The sequence below is a fragment of the Ursus americanus genome, chromosome 23 (genome assembly GCF_024610735.1).
Source record: "Ursus americanus isolate L20-20 chromosome 23, mUrsAme1.1.p, whole genome shotgun sequence".
Taxonomy (NCBI): domain Eukaryota; kingdom Metazoa; phylum Chordata; class Mammalia; order Carnivora; family Ursidae; genus Ursus; species Ursus americanus.
The window spans coordinates 34,131,669-34,154,021 of NC_142149.1; the positions used below are offsets into that span (position 1 = coordinate 34,131,669).

A 22,353-nucleotide genomic window follows, 5' to 3' on the forward strand; every position below is an offset into this window, starting at 1 on the left:
AGATAGAAAACAAAGCATATTAAAGAATTTGTTAAATGATAAAGCTATGAGACAATGCTGTAAATTAAATGGGGGAAATATCTAAAAATACCTTGGGCAACTGGCTATTTGGGGGGGAAAAAAGGCCTCCACTCACTATGTATTCAAATGACTTCCAGGTGAATTAAAGATTTAAATATGACTGGGACACCTGGGTGGCTGTCTGTTAAGCATTCGACTCTTCCTTTCAGCTCAGGTTATGATCTCAGGATTGTGGGATCAAGCCCTGTACTGGGCTCTATGCTTGGTATGGAGTCTGATTAAGATTCTCTCTCTCTCCCTTTCCCTCTGCCTTTCTCCCCACTTTCTCTCTCACTCACTCTCTGTATAAAATAAATGGATAAAGTGTTTAAAAACAACAACAAAAAAAGATTTAATATGGCAAATGAAATCATAAAAGTTTCAGAATAGGGGTGCCTGGGTGGCTTAAGTGGGTTAAGCATCCAGCTCTTGATTTTGGCTCAGGTCATGATCTCAGGGTCATGAGATCAAGCCCGGTGTGGAGTTGTAAGCACAGCTCAGAGAGTCTGCTTGTCCTTCTCCCTCTCCCTCTACTCCTCCCCACCCCCTCTCAAATAAATAAATAAAATCTTTTAGAAAAGTATCAATAAATTATTGGATCAGTATCTTGTAGTGGGAAATGACTGAAATTTCTTCTTTAAAAAAATTATTAAGGGCGCCTGGGTGGCTCAGGCAGTTAAGAGGTTGCCTTTGGCTCAGGTCATGATCTAGGAGTCCTGGGATTGAGTCCAGCATTGGGCTCCCTGCTCAGTGGGGAGTCTGCTTCTCCCTTTGCCCCTTCCCCTGCTCACACGTGCACACGCGCTCTGTCAAATAAATAAATAAAATCTTTTAAAAATTACTAAAGTACTTTACAAATTTAAAAAATGTCAAACATTATAAAAATAAGTAATGTAACAGTCGAAGTCCTCTGTTACAACGGCCAACATTGTAATGTCATCTTGGCATGGGGAAGGCTTTTCTAAGCATGAAACCAAAACCTAGAACAAAAAAAAGAAATTGATACTTTTAAGTACATTTAAAAAATAGGGGAAAAATTATAAGCATTTTTTAAAAGACGATGGAAATGACAATATTTGACAGATAAGGGGTGTATTTTCTAATACAGAAAGATCTAATACTAATCAGTATGTAAAGAGTAACCAACTCATTTCCAGAAGACCTGACAGATAGCTCATAGAAGGGGAAGATATGAAAGGCCAGTAAACATAAAAAAATGCTCAACTGAAATGGAGAATCAAGCCAAGGCAGTCATGAGGAAGAAGGAAGAAAATCTGAACAACTCACATTACCAAATATCAAGCCAGTGCAATTAAAATAATATGGTATTGGCACATGGATAAGACAAATAGACCAGTGGAGTAAAACATTCCAGAAACAGACTGATACATATACTGTCACCTGACTTATGATACAAGTGACACAGTGGTATAGTAGGGAAAGGAAAGTCAAGTTAATGGTATTGGTCAAATAGGTATCCATTTGGAGGAAAAATAGTATGACCTTACCTTATACCATACATGGTAATCATTTTTGGATGGTTTGCTGACCTACATGTGAAAAACAGTTTTTTAGGAAAACAGTTTTCACTATGTCAGCAAAGATTTATTTAATAGTATAGAAAATGGCCTAATTATAAAGATAGTTTGATAAATTGGACTATATTAAGATCGAGAACATCTATTCATGAAAAGATACCATTGAGAAAGTGAAGAGCCAAGCACAGAGTGGTAGAAGTGGGAAAAGATACTTGCAGGACATATGTCTAATGAAGGACTCATCCTGCATCTAAAGAACTAATACTAAGGAAATGAAAAATAACCCTCTTTTTTTTTTTAATGGGAAAAGAACTTGAGTAGGCATCTGAAAAGAGTATATTTAAAGGACCAATCAAACTTTTGAAAAGGGACTCAACCTCATTTTGTCTTCAGGGAAATTGCTGTCTTACATTGCATTCCTCAGAATAACTAAATGAAAAAAAATGTTAGTAAGGACATGGAGGAAACAGAACTCAAACATTGTTAGTGGGAGAGTAAATCGATGAACTGTTTTGGAAAATTAGCATTGTCTACTAAAACCAAGCATGTACATACCCTGTAACACAGTAATTCCACTTCAAGAAATGTGCACTTAAGAACGTTCAAAATGGGGGCACCTGGGTAGCTCAGTCGCTTAAGTCTCCAACTCTTGATTTTGGCTCAGGTCATGCTCTCAGGGTTCTGGGATCAGCCCGATGTTGGGCTCACTGCAAAGTCTGCTTGTCCCTCTCTTCCCACCATCTCTCAAATACATACATACATACATACATACATAAAATGTTTTAAAAATTTCAAAACAAAAAAGACTCTTAAATATAGAAAGCAAACTGGGGGCGCCTGGGTGGCTCAGTCAGTTAAACGTCCCGACTATTGATTTTGACTCAGATCATGATCTCAGGGTTATGAGATCAAGCCCCAGGTTGGGTTTAGAGCCTACTTAAAAAAAAAAAAAAAAAAAATGAATGAACTGCAACTGCTTGACACAACATGAATGAATCTCACAAGTGATATTGAGAATAAGAATCCAGTGACAGGAGTATACACCAAAGGCTCCCAGACTTTCTCCCTTCCCAGCAGTTGGTTCATGGCACTCCTAGGCCAAAAGAAATACCTAACAGTTCTATTTATTAAGTAGTAGATACAAACAACCTAATAATGTGTCCTAACAACTTAAGAGCCATTAAAAAAATAATGCACAGAAATTGAAAGAAAAAATAGTATTTTTATTTTATTGTTAAACACAATTACTTACTTTTTTTTAAGATTTTAATTATTAGAGATTGAGAGCACGGGTGGTAGGGAGGGGCAGAGGGAGAGGGAGCAGCAGACTCTCTGCTGAGCGGGAAGCCGGACATGGAGCTCGATCCCAGGACTCGTGGATCATGACCCTGCCTAGCCCAAGGCAGACGCTTAACCAACTGAGCCACCCAGGCACCCCATAACACAATTACTTATTATTGGGATATGTATGTTCAGCAGTGTACAATTTCTCAAATCTTGGAATCCATTGGACACCCACCACTGTCATTTTCTGTTCCACAATGAATTTTTTTAAAGGTTTTATTTATTTATTTTAGAGAGAGAGTATGGGGCTAGGGGGGAAGGGCAGAGGGACAAGCAGACTCCCCACTGGGTACGGAACCCAACATGGGACTTGATCCCAGGACCTGAGATGATGACCTTAGCTGAAGTCAGACAGTTAACCAGTTGAGCCGCCCAGGCGCCCCTGTTCCATGTTGACTTTTATACGTTACTTATTATTATATCAACCACTGAAAACGCAGCTTATTAACAAAGATTAGACATCACTGAAAAGAATATAGCAATCTAGTAGTTGGTATGGTTTAATACAGATGTTGGGTATCATTTCTCTCAAAATTAAAGTTCCTTGCTGTTCCCCAGGCACCCTTGGTGCAATTTGGAAACTGTGGGTATATTGTGTATGATTCCGTTTATACAGTGTACAGAAACACGGGATCCCTGGATGGCTTGGTCGGTTAAGCGTCTGACTCTTGATTCCAGTTCAGGTCATGATCTCAGGGTCTTGGGATCAGGCCCGCATCAGGCTCTCCATCTCCCTCTACCTCCCCCCCATGCATACACGCTCTTTCTCTCTCTCAAATAAATAAATCTTTTTTTAAAAAATGTACAAAAACGCAGTGCCTGGGTGGCTCGGTTGGGTGTCTTCCTTTGGCTTGGGTCATGATCCCAGGGTCCTGGGATTGAGCCCTGCCTTGGGCTCCCTGCTCGGCTGAGAGCCTGCTTCTCCCTCTCCCTCTGCCTGTCACTCTGCCTACTTGTGTTCTCTCTCTGTCTCTCTGTCAAATAAATAAATAAAATCTTAAAAAAAATTTTAAAAAGAAATGTGCAAAATTAATCAAAAGTGTTGGAAGTCAGGAGAGGTTACCCTTAGAGGATAGTGATTACACGGCACAAAGGGAGGTGTCTGAAATTCTGATAATATTCTGTTTCCTGATCTGGATGTTGGTTATATGTGTTTTTACTTTGTGAAAATTTATTGAGTGTTATATTTTAAATATGAGTTGTGTGTTCTCTGTTTATTTCAGTAAAAAGATTTTAAAAATACAACATCCATCTTCACTTACTGTTGAGGTTTAAAGATTGAAATCACTCATACCCTTTAACCACAGTACTATTTAGAGACTTTTTTTTCCTACAGGAATGCTTGTGGAGTGTGGAGAAAGTTCTGTTCAGGGATGTTCACTACAATATCGTTTATGATGGCAAAAATTGGATACAAACCATATGCTAATCAAACAGGAATGGAATATTGTACTGCGGTTATAAAGAACGAGGGTGCTGTATATACTGGGGTAAAGATGCCAGGGCACATCTAGTTGGGAGAATAAAAAGCTTGCTACAAAGTAGTATGTATAACATAGTCCTCTTTGTTTTTGTTTTTTATGTAGGGGAATATATGTGTATGTTGTTTGTTTTTTTTAAGTAGGCTCTATGCCCAGTGCAGAGCTTGAACTCATGACCTTGAGATCAGGACCTGAGATCAAGAGTCAGATGCTCCACAGACTCAGAGCCACCCAGGCGCCCCTATAAGTGTGTGTTTCTATGTGCATTAAAAAAAGAATCTAGAGGAACACAAAATTTTAGTGGTATTTATTCAAGGGGTAGGATTGCAGTTGCTTTATACTTTGTACATATATCCTTTCTGTTTTATTTTAATACTTGGATTTTTATAACCATGTATTATTTTAATATATAAAAGAAGTAAAATAGAATTTTTAAGATACCTGGACAGAAAATTATGCCAAGAGAATAGCCTAAAAACTGATACTCTCAAATATTTGTCAGTGTGAATGAGAAATAAGTTGTAGTTTAATTAAAAAAATAAATAATTCAACTAATTAAATAGTTGATTCAGTAGCTAGCCAAATCAAGAAACATGAGAGAAAGCTCTCATTCTCAAAATTAAGAAAAAAGAAAAAGCAAACAGATACAATGGAAAGGGGGAAAGTAGCTTTTTAAAAAAGATTGTTTTAGAGAGTGTGTGAGTGCACAAGGGGGGGAGGTAGAGAATCTCAAGCAGATTCTCCACTGAGTATGGCCCAGTGCTGGGCTTCATGTGGGGCTCGACCTCACAACCCTGAGATCATAGTCTGAGCGAAATCAGCCCACTGAGCCACCCAGGAGCTCTGGAAAGTAGCTTTTTTTTTTTTTTCTTTTTTAAGATTTTATTTATTTGAGAAAGAAGGAGCAGTGGGGTGGGGCAGAGGGAGAGAGAGAGAAGGAGACTCCCTGCTGAGCAGGAAGCCCAATGCAGGGCTTGATCCCAGGGCCCAGAGATCGTGACCTGAGCCGACAGCGGATGCTTAACCGACTAAGCCACCCAGGCGTCCCAGAAAGTAGCTTTTTTTAATTGTAGAATGGCTTCTTTAGAAGAGCTTATATAATTCGAAGCTAATCTGTCTGAAAACCTTACTGAAATTATGTTTCTAGGAAAATACAAATGACCAAACTAAAAGTTAATAGGCTAAAAACCATGAAAGAAACTAAGAAATTAAACTTCTTTTGTCCATCTGCCTCCTCCCTCAGCAAACAAACAAGAACTCCCACTGACTTGAGGCACTTTCTTGAGTATATTCAGAGAAGAGTTGATGCTACTGATACTTAATTTTTTCTAAACCAACCTAATTCTTTCCAATTAAAAAAAAAAGTAGAGGTCAGTATAACACTGATATAAACCTAAAAAGGAACAAAAAGAACATCTCTAGAAAACCTCACTTGTGAATCGTGAGGCAAAAATTCTAGATAAAATAATAACAAATGCAAATCTGCATATCTTAATATAATTTACCATATTAATAGGACAGGAAAACTATCATCATAATATAAAAACCTAACTTCCTTTAGACTTTTTTTTTTTTTTAATTTTATTTACTCATTCAAAAGAAAGAGAGACAGCCAGCGAGAGAGGGAACACAAGCAGGGGGAGTGGGAGAGGAAGAAGCAGGCTCCCAGCAGAAGAGCCTGACGTGGGGCTCGATCCCAGAACGCCGGGATCACGCCCTGAGCTGAAGGCAGACGCTTAACGACTGAGCCACCCAGGCACCCCCCTTTAGACTTTTAACAAGAAATATAGATTGACGTTATAAACATATACCTAATCAAAAGGTAATACACATATATAAACAAGAATACTTAGTGGTGAAACATTTAAAGCATTCTAATTAAAATCAGAACCACAATAAGGTATCTTCTATTATCAGTATCATTATTTTTTGTTGTTGTTGTTTCTTTTGGCCACTGAAGCCAGACTGATTTTTCTTTTTGTTTTTAAGATTTTATTTTATTTTATTTATTTATTTTTAAAAGATTTTATTTATTTATTTATTTGACAGAGCATGAGAGAGCACAGCAGGGGGTAGAGAGAGAAGTAAACTCCCTGCTGAGTAGGGAGCCTGTTGTGGGGCTCGATCCCAGGACCCTGGGATCATGACCTGAGCTGAAGGCAGACGCTTAACCAGTTGAGCCACCCAGACACCCCTTAAAATTCTTAAATTTTTCTGTATGCAGTATAGGAAAGCATATACTCAAAATAATAACAGGAAAAATGCTGTGGAGTAAATCTAAAAGGAAGTGTACAGAAATCCAGAAGTTTTCAGTAAATGTTGAAGAGACATATTTTGTTTCTAGTTTGAAAAATTCACGATTTTAAAGATAAGATTTCTCTAAGGGTGTATATTCAGTGTAGACTTAAAATCCCCAGAATGTATTTTGGAACCAAGTTTAGGAACTTAAAAATGTGAAATGGAAGTTAAAGTTTTTAACTTACATGATGGAGTACTGAAGTTTATGAAACACACTCAGAACTCCTACAAATCAATAAGAGAAAGAGGACTAAAAAGAAATGTGCCATTATGTTGACAGTGATTTTTTTCTAGATGGTAAAATTGTGTGAATTTTCTTTTTTATAAATTCTTTTTCATATTTTCTAATTTTTCTAAAAACATGTAATTCTGAAATCAGAGGAAACATTGTTTAAAGTTGGTTATCTAGAATACAGAATGAGTCTTCTTAAGAGACAGAATGTATTTCTTAGAACTATACTACTGTTTTTCTTTTTTTTTTTTTTTAAAGATTTTATTTATTTATTCGACAGAGATAGAGACAGCCAGCGAGAGAGGGAACATAAGTAGGGGGAGTGGGAGAGGAAGAAGCAGGCTCATAGCAGAGGAGCCTGATGTGGGGCTCGATCCCATAACGCCGGGATCACGCCCTGAGCCGAACGCAGACGCTTAACCGCTGTGCCACCCAGGTGCCCCTATACTACTGTTTTTCTACTGCTTCATGGATACACCTAATTTTCACCTCGGATCGGTAATGAAACTTTAAGAAGAGAAGCTAAGAAACTTCTTAGCCAAAATGTAGAGATCACGGACACATATTGAGCTATATATGGCTGGTGGTTATTGTTGTTACCATTGTTAGATATTAGAACTAACTAGATTTTTTGGTCTTCCATTTGTATCGTGGTAGCCTCTTCCACCATTAACATAATCATGCAAATTATGTGATTGACCCATCAAATAAGGGATAGAGTTACAGATTCTGGATACTAACTAGACTTAAGTTCATTCTCATAGTGATTGGGGGAAAAACTCTTAATTTCTTGTTTAATGGTTGTGGCTCTAATAACACCTTCATATGTGGACAGCATTTTTAAACTTTAGTAAAGGTTTGCCCTCTTATTTGAATGTTAACTGCTCCTTGTGCTTTTTAAGAATATGAACAGGTTCGGGGAGCCTGGGTGGCTCAGTCGTTAAGAGTCTGCCTTCGGCTCAGGGCGTGATCCCGGTGTTATGGGATCGAGCCCCACATCAGGCTCCTCTGCTGGAAGCCCGCTTCTTCCTCTCCCAGTCCCCCTGCTTGTGTTCCCTCTCTCACTGGCTGTGTCTCTCTGTCGAATAAATAAATAAATAAATAAATAAATAAATAAATAAATAAATATTTTTTTTTAAAAAAAGATTAAAAAAAAAAGAATATGAGCATGTTCACTTAACCTTTTGGCTTACTTAGCAATAAGCAAAGCAATTTGCCCTGCAAGATACGAATAATCATATGTTGGTCAGTTGTATTTTTTTAAAAAAGTATGTCGTAGAACCAATGAGTGTAGAGCAACTAAGAAATTAAAATGTTAATAAGAAGCAAGACATTTAAGTATTGGCTTACCTTCAGAAGAAAGCATTTACCTTTTAATTACATGTGTGTTATGTTGAAATACTTCTGTGGTACTTGATTTAATCCAGGAATTTATAATCTGAGATTACAATGTAATCAGTTACAGAACTTTACATATAATATACAACATAAGACCGAAGGAGGAACTAGAGTATATTATGCTAAGTGAAGTAAATCAGAGAAAGACAAATACCATATGATTTCACTTATACATGGGATTTAAGAAACAAAACAGAGGAACATAGAGGAAGGAAAGGAAACTAAAATAAGATTAAAAAAAAGAGAGAGAGAGAGAGAGAGAGGCAAACCATAAGAAACCCTTAACTATAGGAAACAAACTAAGGGTTGCTGGAGGGGAGGTGGGTAGGGGGCATGGGGTAATTGGGGTGATGGACATTGAGGAGGGCGCTTGATGTAATGAGCACTGGGTGTTATATGCAACTGATGAATCACTAAATTTTACCCCTGAAACTAATTCTACACCATATGTTAACTAACTTGAATTTAAATAAAATCTTTAAAAAAAAAAAAAAAAGGACTGGTGTGTCTGGGTGGCTCTGTCTTTTAAACGGCTGCCTTCGACTCAGGTCATGATCCCAGGGTCCTGGGATCAAGACCCATATCCAGCTCCCTACTCAGAGGGGAGCCTGCTTCTCCCTCTCCCACTCCCCTGCCTTGTGCTTGCTCTCCCCCCCCCCCATCAAATAAATAAAATCTTAAAAAAAAAAAACCAAATAGTTTTTTTAAAAAGGACCAAAGGAAATGAATATTAAGTTGTATTCCAGTGTGAATTTATTCAGAGCTACATTTTAGATGAATTTTGAGATTAGAGAACAAGAATAAATGTATCTTACAAGTGAAGATAGTACATGTGTATTTGATAAAACAAAATATTGCTAATTTCACTTATTTTAGAGGTAAAGGATACATTTGTTTGGAGATAAAGGATACACTCTTTTTAAAAACCTTTTATTGAAAAAATTAAACACAGGGGCACCTGGGTGGCTCATTCGGTCAAGTATCTGCTTTCAGCTCAGGTCATGATCTCAGGGTCCTGGAATCGAGTGTCACATTGGGCTCTCTGCTCTGCAGAGTCTGCTTCTCTCTCTCACTCTCCCTCTGTGCTCTAACTCTCTCTCCCTCCCTTTCTCTCAAATAAATAAATAAAATCTTTAAACACACACACACACACACACCTGAGTGAAAAAATGAAACACAAAAAGTAGAATAGGGGCGCGTGGGTGACTCAGTCAGTTAAGCATCTACCTTCAGCTCGGGTCATGATCCCAGGGTCCTGGTATCAAGCCCCATGTGGGGTTCCCTGCTCCGCATGGAGTCTGCTTCTCCCTCTCCTTCTGCCCCTCCCCTTGTTCATGCTTTCAGGCTCTCTCGCTCTCGCTCTCTCAGATAAATAAATAAAATCTTTTTTAAAAAAGGTAAAATAATGGACCTCCATGTGTCCATCACCCAGCTTTAACAGTTAACAATTTTTGGCCAGTCCTGTTGGTAAATCTGTTCTCCTACCCATACCCCCCTTTCCTATACTATTTGGAAGCAAATCTAGCCATCATATAATTTTATCTGTAAATGTTTTAGTAGTTACTGTAGTACTATAACACCTAAAAAAATTTAATAGTAATTCAACTTTTTGTTATTATCTAGTCATTGTTCCAGTTTTCACTTTCAGATGTCAAATAAATATGCATTTTTACAGTTTGCTTGTTTGGATCAGGGTCCAGATAAGTTCTGTACCTTGTGTTGGTTGACCTCTCTCTTAAGTTTCTCTTGATCTGTAGGTTCCCTTTCCATCTGTTTTCATATCTTTGCAATTTATTTGTTGAAGAAACAGGATCCTTTGTCCTATAGACACTACAGTTTCCTGCAGTCTAGATTTCAGTGATCACGATTATAAAACATTTTCATCATCCCTTCAAGGTGTTCTAGCTTTTGTATCTGTGGGGACTTCATGGGTTTCACCAGTTTCAGACCAGTTTTTAATACCAGGTTCTGGGTTTGGGGTCTGTAAATCATTTAGGTAGTATGAATTTGGACTGATTATTCAGTCTTAGGTTGGAGGTTTCAGTTTTTTATAACAGACTTTTAAGGCTGTGAATGTTCTTGACTCTTTTATTCCTGGCTTAGGTAGGTAGTTCAGCTCCAGGTCCCTTTGCTTAACGGGATCTGCTGCCTGGACTCCTTCCTATCTGGTGTTTGCACTCTACCCACAATCATTCAGAGGTATAACGTATTCTGTTTTTCTTCCTTTCCCAAAGCTGTTTTTGAGTATGTGTCTTCTTAATTTTTGACAGCTGTGAAGTTTTTGGTCTTGGTTTCAAACTCAGCTATTTATCCAAAAGTTATTTTCTGATACTTTATTCAGCAGTTCCCTTTGTTTGAAAAGGAGCTGGAAGGTTTTCATGACGTGTCACTGCTGTCTGCCCTACTGCCAGAAGCTTTACTTCTGTTCCTCTTAAAAACTCAGCTGAAATTTTTCTTAGAGTGGATATAGATATTTTATTTGTGCTACTAAAACACTCTGCTTATCTCCATTGTATAATCTGTGAACATTATTTTTCTGCTGTAACAGATCCTATGGTGGTTTTTTTTTTTTTTTTTTGAGATCAGAAGACAATTATTACTGAGTTTGTATTCCTGTAGTGGTAGTCACCACTCTATCTCTAATACCTAGCACAGTGTCTTGCACAAATGTTCCTAATATTTATTATCTTGATAAAAACAAATAATAGGTAGAATATTCCTAGCTGCAGTTTTCTTGCCTTTGATGTGAAAAATCAAAGATAAAACAGGTTCAGTAAGCTAAGTGTTAAAATAGGAAACACGTGTTTTTATCTATAAATTTAAGTAGCTGTTATTTAGATTTTGCTCTTGATTTTTCCATTTAGTTTCTGGCAGTTTATGTTCTTCATCACTAGCATATTAAGTTTGCATTTACATTTGTTCTCAGAGTTTATTGCATGAGCACTATTCTATACAGAGTGCTGTAGAGACAGGACCTAAGATTATGCCTAATAAGGTGATTACAGTGTGGGTGAGAGACAGTAAGTAACTATGTATGAAGTTGGGGCTTTTCCCTAAGTGTGAACTTCTTTAGATGAATTTGGGTGCTTTGTTTCTTCTGAGGTTGAGTTCCGTCCAGAGTAGATCACTACCAGTTTTGGTTATGGATTCAGAAAGCACTGAATGTGTATCTAATACTAGGAGCTTGTGCTAGGTATTGGGGATATAGTGGTAACTGTATGCATGTTTTGATGCTACTATGGAGGAAAAATACAGCATGTCATGAGAAAGTATAAAAGGGAACAGAATTTAGATTGCGGAGTCAAGGGAAGGTCTCTATGAGGAAGCGACATATTAGTTGAGACCATTAGGAAGAGATACAGATAAACCAGGCAAAGAATCATGGTACTCATGCTTCACGTGGGGGCAGTAGCGTCTGTGTGCAAAAGTCCCGAGGTAAGATAGAGCTAAAAGAAAGCTAATGTGGCAGGAATGTAGGGATAGGGAGAAAGAATAGTAAAAAGATGAGGTTTGAAAAATAGGCAGGAGTCAGAGGACTTTTAGGGACTCATAAACCACATTAAAGATTTTGAATTACGTTCACAGTGACACTGCCCTTGAAAAGTTTTAAACAAGGAATGGCATGCAATAATTTACATTTTAAAAAGATCATTCTGGCTACTGTTTGGACAGTTCATTGGAAGTGGACAAGAGTGCTTATGGAGAAGCCAGTTTTTACCAAACCTTTGCAGTAATCCAGGTGGAAGATTTGAAATGGAAACCCTATCTCATGGATGTACAGTTTATTGAATTTCGTCCAGATTTTTTTTTAAAATGTACATATATATATAATTGTAGATATGTAATTTAAAAACAAAAGTGGAGTTATAGTATTCAGTTTTCTGAAGCTTGTTCATTTTATGTGTCATGGTAATTTTTCCTTGATAATTCCTTTTCATTTCTGAAGATTTTTGCCCTTTAATGACTCTAAGAGGGGGTAAGTTCAAACTTGAGTGAGGTACATGAGTTTCATAGATTGTGTCTGTGTGTGACTTTTCATAGTTAATCTTAGACCATAGTTTGAACTCAGTTTCTTTTATATTTTTTTCTAGACCTTTCCAAGTTTTTGTTGTTGGGAATTAGCTTAGATTATTTTGTATGCTAATCTGTTGTCAAGACTAAGCAGTTCACTCTTAGCCTGTGGTGATCTTGAATTGGCTGGGAAAGCACCCATGCCAATTAAAAATCCCTTGGGTTAAGGAAGCCTTTATCCCCATGTTTATCTCCCAAAGAGTTTTCTGGGTTTGGGGCTGTTTGCTTTGGCCTTGCAATAGTTTTTCCTTCGATATAAAATTTTTACTCTGATCTCTGGAAGCCTTTTCTTCTAAAACATCCGCAGGAGTTTCATCCCTTTGTGTCTTAAAGATACTAACTCTCATACGTGTATGTTACTAATATTTTACTCAGTTTTGTTGTATTTTAAATTGTTGTTTATAATAGTTTATAATATTTTATATTTATGGGCATTTTAGGGTTCTATGTAATCACTTATCTCTTACTTTATGATTTTTGCCTGTGATAACAATGTTTCAAAAGGCAGCGTTTACCAGGTGACCTTTAACACTACTGTGATTTAAGTTTGAAATTTATTTCTGCTATATTTTATCAGGAGGCATCTTACTTTGTTTCCCCATTTTTATGTACTCTTTATTAGCTGCTTCTTCAGTGATTTAAAATTTTTTTCTTTTGTCATATGCTGATTTTTTACACATACCGAGGTCTGCTTTTGAACTTTGCATTTTGTTACATTGACTGGTTTGTCTTCATACCTGTACAATATTGTTCTAGGTGGGTTTTTTCTCTTTAGGTAGGGTGAGGGGCAGAGAAAGAATCTTAAACAGACTCCACTCCCAGCACGAGCCCAATGTGGGGCTTGATCTCACAACCCTGAGATCATGACCTGAGTGGAAATCAAGAGTCGGACCCTTAACTGAGCCATCCAGGCGTCCCTGTTCTTGTTTTATTTTATTGTCTGTTTTCACACCTGTTGGGAGGTAGTTTACCTACTTCTAAAAATAAGCTATTTTCCTTAAAGAACCAATAGCTAAAAGTAGTTCATAAAGTCCTATTAATAGCCTCATTATTCTTTGGGTGCAGAATATGAAACACTGTTGGGATGCCTGGGTGGCTCAGTGGGTTAAGCGGCTGCCTTTGGTTCAGGTCATGATCCCAGGGTCTTGGGATAGAGTCCCGCATGGGGCTCCTTGTTCATCGGGGAGCCTGCTTCTCCCTCTGCTTGCTACTACCCCCTGCTTGTGCGCTCTTGCTCTCTCTGGCAAATAAATAATATCTTTAAAAAAAAAAAAAGAAGAAGAAGAAAAGAATATGAAACACTGTAATAATGAACTGAAATAAGTCAGATTTTTAAAAATCTAATCAGAATCATTACCAAGGAATCTGGAGCCTCAGTTTCCTTTTCTCCAAGCTCTACTCCATAAGTTGTATGAATCTATGAAGGAATTATTCTTTAAATCTTCTATTCTATAAAATGTTAAACATTACCCTTTTATATGTACTCTTACTTCCTAATAGATTATTTTCAAGAAGCAGTCTAGTGTAAGTTATTAAGAACGTGGATGTAAAGACAGACTGCCTGGGCCAGATCTGTTCTTTACCACTTCTTGATTGTGTGGTTTTGAGCAAGTTATTTAACTTTATATGCCTCAATTTCCTTATCTATGAAAGGAAAGAATGAGTTACTTATGAAAAGCACTTAGAACACTACCTGGCACGTTAGATCTTTGTAAGCATTAAATGCTACTTTTATTCTGAATCAGTGTCCACAAATCCTGTTCATAGAATGTGTAAATTTGTATTTTTTGCATAAACCTGGTAAGGATAATTTGAAACAATTAAATCATTACCCTCTTCCCAGATTTAAATGTGAACCCATTTTTAGCTAGAAAAATTGAACAGCTGAGTGAAGGGGGGGTTGTGTTAATAAGGGCATATTTACAATATATTTATGATTATAACTAAGGAAGCAACTTCTCTAAATTTTAGTTTCAAATCCCATTTAGTAGGGTATACCAATTTTTAGCCAGTAAAGGGATACTGTGAGTCGTAGAACATACAAGGTTAACTGTCTTTACTTGACTAGTGAGTATAGGCAAAAAAAGTTGTACAACTTGTTTTCATTTCTCCTGTCTTAAACTCTAAGCCTTAATTTTGCTAATGATGAGTTATTTCGGTAAGAAGCAAAAATTTTTTTGTTCTGTACTGTTTTTGGACTATGTGTAGATATTTATTTTGTTAACTGAATTTGTTTTTCTGCCCCAGATCAAAAATTTATCACATTGCTAAGCCCCCAAATAGGGATTAGGTTATAAATACTCAGCTTTATTTTCCCCGAGTTATTCTCTTTTGGTTAATAGTCAAAGTCAGTGTGATAGTGATTAATAATAGTGACTTTTACTGTGTACATTCTTGGAAGCTCTTTCTATAGCAGAAAACATAATCATCTCCAAAATAATCATTCCTTACAAAGGTTTACTGTTAATATGAGTATCTAACCATTTTGTGTGAAAACAACATTTCTGCCTTGCCTTCCTGGGCATGTGTGGTCCCTTGTCTCTTCTACTCTTCAGCAGTTGTTAGGGATTTTTCACAGCTGTCATTATTGATTTGCATTAAAATATCTACCTAATTTGACCTGGCTTCCATTGTGACTAGTGATTTATACCCAAGAACTAGCTGACTGAGTTTGTGGTATATTTTCCCAGCACAAAGTTAACTGGCCCATTTGGCAAACGAATTCTAGATCTTGTCCTCTTTCTGAAACCCTTGTTCTATCAACTGAGCTAAGAGTTAAGTGCCTAGGGGTGCCTGGGTGGCTCAGATGGTTGGGTGTCTGTTGATAGAACCTGGGTTATTTTAATGAAGACATACAAATGGCTAACAGACACATGAAAAAATGTTCAAAATCATTAGCCATCAGGGAAATTCAAATCAAAACCACACTGAGTTACCACCTTACGCCAGTTAGAATGGCAAAATTTGACAAGGCAAGAAATAACAAATGTTGGAGAGGATGTGGAGAAAGGGGAACCCTTTTACACTGTTGGTGGGAATACAAGTTGGTACAGCCACTTTGGAAAACAGTGCGGACGTCCCTCAAAAAAGTTAAAAATAGAGCTACCCTATGACCCAGCAATTGCACTACTGGGTATTTACCCCAAAGATACAGACGTAGTGAAGATAAAGGGCCATATGCACCCCAATATTCATAGCAGCATTGTCCACAATAACTAAACTGTGGAAGGAGCTGAGATGCCCTTCAACAGACGAATGGATAAAGAAGATGTGGTCCATACATACAATGGAATATTACTCAGCTATCAGAAAGAACGATTACCCCACATTCGCCGCAACATGGATGGGACTGGAGGAGATTATGCTAAGTGAAATAAGTCAAGCAGAGAAAGACAGTTATCATATGGTTTCACTCATTTGTGGAACATAAGAAATAGCAGGGAGATCGGTAGGAGAAGGAAAGGAAGAATGAAGGGGGAGTAAACAGAAGGGGGAATGAACTACGAGAGGCTATGGACTCTGGGAAACAAACTGAGGGTTTTGGGGGGGGAGGGGCTAGCCTGGCGATGGGTATTAAGGAGGGCACGTATTGCATGGAGCACTGGGTGTTATACGCAAACAATGAATCATGGAACACTACATCAAAAACTAAGGATGTGCTGTATGGTGACTAACATAACATAGTAAAGAAATTTTTAAAAAAAGAACATGGGTTATTTTGATAATTTTACATTAACTAGCCAGTTTTGTTTAAGGAAAAAAGTTAATTTTAAAAGTTTCTTGAATATAGCTTTTTATGTTTATTTAAAGATTTTACTTATTTATTTGAGAAAGAGAGAGAGAGCATGAGCAGGAGAGGAGCAGAGGGAAAGGGAGAAGCAGACTCCCTGCTGACCAGGGAGCCTGACATGAGGCTCCATCCCAGGACCCTGAGATCATGACCTGAGCTGAAGGCCCATGCTTAACTGACTGAGCCCCATAACTTTTTAAGTTTAATAAATTATGTAGCACTTTGTAGTATTTAACATGCACCAGATATTATTTTATAAATATTAATTTTTAACTTTATATACAAGTATTAAAATGTTTTATATGAATTGTAGAAATTTGTTAATTTAGGTGTGCTTGGGTCAGTTAAGCATTTGACTCTTGGTTTCAGCTTGGGTCATGATCCCAGGATTGTGAGATTGAGCCCTATGTTCATGCTTCACACTGGGCATGGAGCCTGATTAGGATTGTCTCTTTCCCTCTGCCCCTCCCCCCCCTCTAAAAAATATTGTTAATTTTGTTAATTTAGTGTTATATTTCTCCTAGCAGAAATATATTTCCTGATACTGCTATGTGATCATACTGACTTTGGGTAGTAGCCATTAAATCATCAAATATGAAGTCCATCAAATTATATCCATAAGTATAACTAAAGTAGAAATTAAAATTAACATTTTTAAATTACCTTTTTCATTTTCATTTCAGCTTTACCAACAGGGACGCTTATGTCAACTGGGCAGTGAGTTTTGTGAATTGGAAGTTTTTGCTAAAGTATTGAGAGCTTTGGATAAAAGGTAAAATCACTTTTTAAAGATTATGGTAAACTCTACGTACCTGAATTTTACCATTGTAACTTGTTAAGTGTACTTCAGTGGCATTAAGTGCGCTCCCATTGTTGTGAAACCATCAACCACCTTGCTTTTTGTGTTCAAGAAAAGGAGATTGAATTCATCTTTCCCATTGTAGCTGTTACCATGTAGTAAGAGCCACATACAGGTATAGGTGACACAGCCTTTGATTATACTTGCTATTCTCTTTAGCATTCTTCCTGAAATTTGCTTTAAAAGCCATTTCTTTTTCCTAACCCTAAGAAAATAAGAACGTAGTTTTTACAAAATACTGCTAATCTCTAATATGAATATTGCCAAGTTGTTTCATTTGTTCAACAAATTAAGTATATACTTGTTGAATGCCTAGTATGTGTTAGGTACTGCTCAAAATGCTGGGGTTATGGCAGTGAATAAGATCTACAACGCCTCTTCTTCGTGAATTTTGTATTTTAGAGAAGAATGATAAAATAGTCAAGTAAATAATTAACATAATTTCACTGTTCAGGGGTAACTTGGAAATGTGGCCTTTGTACTATAGAGAAACTTTCAGTTGAATAATTAAAATTAATCTGTAAAAAAAAACATAAATGAGAACTTCATTTTGGTAAAAGAAGGCTACAGAAAAACTTTTTAAAAACATTCTCTAAGAAAAGATTAGCTTTCTGGGATTTGAATTTCTCTATCCAATTCTAAACTTGGCCGTTGTAAAGATTTAGTGGAATACCTCTCTTTCATCTCTCAGGTTATCTTTCACCAAGTCCAAATCCCTTGGTAAGTGTTTAATATATTTGTGAAACTAAAAGCATGTAGTTTGACTCTTTTCCCCTTTATCCAAAGCAGTGATTCCATTATTTACAATTTTGTTATTTAAAAATTTTTTATTGAGATATAATTCACATACCACCACATTCACCATTTTAAATTGTACAATTCAGTGGCTTTTAGCATATTCACAAGGTTTTGCAGCCATCACCACTGTCTAATTCTAGAACATTTTCATCACCCCAAAAAGAAACCCTGTACCCATTAACAATCACTTCCTATTTCCTCTTACCCTGGCATACCATTAATCAACTTTCTGTCTCTGATTTTACCTTTTCTAGACACTTCATATAAAAGGAATCATACAGTATATGGTCTTTTCTGACTGGCTTCTTTTACTTATAATGTTTTGAAGGTTTATTCATGTTGTTGCTTATATCAGTACTTCTTTCTTTTATGGCTGAATAATTTTCCATTGTATGAATATACTATGTTTTGTTTATCTAGTCATCTGTTGATGAACGTTTTGGCTGTTTGGCTATTCTGATAATGCTGCTTGTGAACATTTATGGACAAGATTTTGTGTGGACATTATGTTTTCAGTTTTTTTGTATATATAACTAGGGTGTATACATATGATCACCCTATGTTTAACTTTTTTAGTAACCTCAAAACTATTTTCCATAGTAGCTGTGCCATTTTACATTCCTGCTCTCAATGTAGGAGAGTTCCAATGTTTACATATTTTTGCCATCATTTTTTTAGAATAGTAATCACATCCTACTGGGTGTGATTTTGGTTTGCATGTCCCTAATGATTAATGATGTTGATCATCTTTTCCTGTGCTTATTGGTCATTTGTATATTTTCTTTGGCGAAATCTCTATTCAAAACCATTGCCCATTTCTGAATTGGGTTATTGTTGAATTATAAGATGATTTGGTTTTTAAAAGTTAGTTTTACTCTTTACTACCGTTGGTTTACACATACAGGATCACTCAGTGATCTACTAAAAAAGATATTAGGCTAAATTATGGATTATTGTAGCCTCATGATTCATAAGGCAAAAGGTTTTTTATCTTGTTCCATCTAGGAAATAATGGTACTGTTATTTTTTAAAAAAACAAGCTAGCACTTTCTAAAACTATAAAATATGTTACCTTTATAAAATAACCTCTTCTCTTGCAGACATTTGCTTCATCATTGTTTCCAGGCTTTGATGGATCATGGTGTGAAAGTTGCTTCAGTCTTGGCCTACTCATTCAGTAGGCGGTGCTCTTACATAGCAGAGTCAGATGCTGCAGTAAAAGAAAAAGCCATTCAGGTTGGCTTTGTTTTAGGTAAGTAATAGTAAAATAGAGGAGTGTTTTGTCCTATAATATGACTTGTATTAAACCTACTAACAAAAGATTCGAGCAGGGCATTCCCAAAGTCTACATAAGGAGATTATGAGAAAAACATCGGAAAAATTAGGTGTGATTTATTGAATGTTAACTTTGGGCCAAACACTAAAGTAGGCATTTATTTTATTTTTTTTTAAGATTTTATTTATTTATTTATTTGAGAGAGTGAGAGAGAGAGAGTACAAGCAGAGGGAGTGGCAGAGGGAGGGAGAGAAGCAGGCTCCTTGCTGGGGACCAGGGATCACGACCTGAGCCGAAGGCAGATGCTTAACTGATTGAGCCACCCAGGTGCCCCTACAGTAGGCATTTACATGTCGTCTTTGGCGGGAGGAGGAGGGGCAGAGGGAGAGAGAATCTCTCTGCCCCTGACAAAGGGCTCAATCTCACAACCTTGAGATCATAACCTGAGCTGAAATTAAGAGTGGGACACTTAACCGACTGCGCACCCAGGTGCCCCTAAATGTTACCTTTCTAAATCCTCACAACATTTCAGTATTGTGATGGTACTAACAGCACTTTACGAATGAGGAAGGATTCAGAAAACTTAACTTGCTCTAGTCCCATAGCTGGTAGTGTACTAGAAGTTTAGAATCCTGTGTCTGTGGATCCACACTGTATACCTTGCTACATGTCATGTGCCGGCAGCCTCTTTCACCAGCATACCATATGCTGTGACATGGGACTTAATCCTTTTGGGGTCTGTTTTGAGGCTCTAAAATAAGGGTAATCTTGTGTTTCCTCATGTGAATGTTAGGAAAATACTGAAAACATACATGGGAAAGGAATCTGCGAAGCTTTTATATGTTACATAGAGAAAAATGTTTAAGGTTTATATAATATGTTATATGTTGTTTACAAATCTACATAGATAAGTACGTTTCAGGCAACTACTTATTAAAGTTATTGCTACCCTTCTCACTTTCTACTTAAAAATTTTTCGATGGGGTGCCTGGGTGGCTCGGTTGGGCATCTGCCTTCGGTTCAGGTCACGATCCCAGGACCCTGGGATTGAGCCCCACATCGGGCTCCCTGCTCAGTGGGGAGCCTGCTTCTCCCTCTGCTGCTCTCCCCTTTTTTGTGCGCGCTCTGTCTCTGTCAAATAAATAAATGCAATCTTTAAAAAAAAAAATTTTTTTTTAAATGATTGTAGATTCACAGACAATATCAAAACTAGAAATTGACACTGGTTTAATACCGTTAACTATATACCTTATTTAATTTTCAAGTTTTTACATATACTCCTGTGTATGTGTGTCTGTGTGTTTCTGTGCAGTTGATTGCATGTAAAGATTCCTACAACTGTCATTACTATCAGGATATAGGACTGTTCCATCAGTACAGACTCTTGTTTAACTTCTCACTTGCACATGTGTGTTTTAGCTGTCTTACACATGCACATATACTTTCTTTGCCAACACATTTTCATGATCATTTCCTTTAGTCTTAGAATAATTCTTTGTATTGGTCATAGAGACAGTTTGCTGGAGGAACTTCAGAACTTTCTTTTCTAAAAAAACCACTCAGCATTTATCCTTTGGTAGTCCCATGGAATATAAACTGCAACCCAGAATTGTGACCAAAGAACATCTCTAACAAGAGAGTGTGATCTCGATGAATGTTAAGGTTGACATCCCTTTAGTCCTTTTTTTTTTTTTTAAAGATTTTATTTATTTATTAGAGAGAGAGACAGCCAGCGAGAGAGGGAACACAAGCAGGGGGAGTGGGAGAGGAAGAAGCAGGCTCCTAGCGGAGGAGCCTGATGTGGGGCTCGATCCCAGAACGCTGGGATCACTCCCTGAGCCAAAGGCAGACGCTTAACGACTGAGCCACCCAGGCGCCCCGACATCCCTTTAGTCCTAGACGGTTGTGTAAAAATCTTTGGGAGAACAACTTTAGAATCAACAAAAGTGAAAGGCAGGAAAGTTAGCGTTCATTGAGGTCCTCTGTCATCTCCGCAAACATTTAGACCAGTATCTGGCCAGTGTAATGAGCCAGATTGAAGAAATATCTTGGAGATAGAACCACATTCTAACAAACTCATAGTTAAATTATCGGTCTGGATCCTAAAATTACCAAACAGTGAAAAAAAATTCATACCAAAAGTGTATACAGTGATGGAGCTAATTTTTTTAATGATAGCTTTATTGAGATGTTCTTTGAAATTGGGTATGGAGAGATTGAAAAGTTATGTTTGCCCTGCAAGTTGAAAATGTTAGGATCATTAGAATATATGGCTAATTAACTGGAAAATGTCAGTTCTTAGGCTATGGAGTATTTTTAGAGGATTAAAACTCTCGACTCCTTATTCAAGACCTCAACTTTAATTCCCCTAGTTTAAAAGTTTTTTTGTTTTATTTTTTATTTCATGGTATCTTTGTTTTGGGCCAAACACAGGACTTCAATATTTTGGGTATTTTCATTTTAGATGAAACTCATTTTAAGCATGTCACTTTAGTGTTTAAGTGCTTTATTAATTATTTAAAGGTACTGGTTTTCTCGTCCTTCAGGTGGCTTTCTTTCGGATGCAGGCTGGTACAGCGATGCCGAGAAAGTGTTTCTGTCCTGCCTTCAGCTGTGCACTCTACATGATGAGATGCTTCACTGGTTCCGTGCGGTAGAGTGTTGTGTGAGGTGAGCTGGAGCAGATCCCACTGTAAGGGCGCTTGGTGACTTTTGTAGTTCTGGCTCCTACAAGCGTACTCCGACGTTTGAATAAACCTCTGAGGTGATAGTTACATGTCACAGTTTTGTTAGTCTGGCCTCCTGTCTCTCATCTCCAGAATATAGTCAACTTGCTGTAGTCAGCTTAATATTTTTTCTTTGTCATAGAGCTTGTGTGTTCTCTTCACTCAACAAATATTGATTAAGTGCCTCAGTGTACTCAGAACTGTGCTAGACACTGGATGCTGGTAAAATAAGTTTATGTTTTTCTTGGGTGTTATTTTTTTACTCTTGCTGTTTACATTTCTAGAATTGTGTGTAAGAAGATTAGTATTTAACTTATAAAGAACTGTTTTCTTTAAAAATGCATTTTTTAACATGTACTTAAAGGAAAGGCAAACAAGTCTAGAAGAGTAACTCTTTGTTTTTACTGTCTTTATTTTTTCCATGCATGTAACAAAATTATGAAGAGAATAAATATTATCTATAATCCTATTGCCCAGAAATA

The 22,353-nt window shown here is 37.1% G+C and overlaps 1 protein-coding gene across 1 annotated transcript in view; it reads left to right on the forward strand.

Moving 5' to 3' along the window:
- APPBP2 (amyloid beta precursor protein binding protein 2) overlaps window positions 1–22,353 on the forward strand; it is a 54,243-nt gene that overhangs the window by 4,433 nt on the left and 27,457 nt on the right. Inside the window, exons 2-4 of the mRNA XM_045773151.2 lie at window positions 16,896–16,984; window positions 18,970–19,121; window positions 21,692–21,815. Coding sequence (XP_045629107.2) covers window positions 16,896–16,984; window positions 18,970–19,121; window positions 21,692–21,815 — 365 coding nt within the window. The remainder of the gene's footprint in view (window positions 1–16,895; window positions 16,985–18,969; window positions 19,122–21,691; window positions 21,816–22,353) is intronic.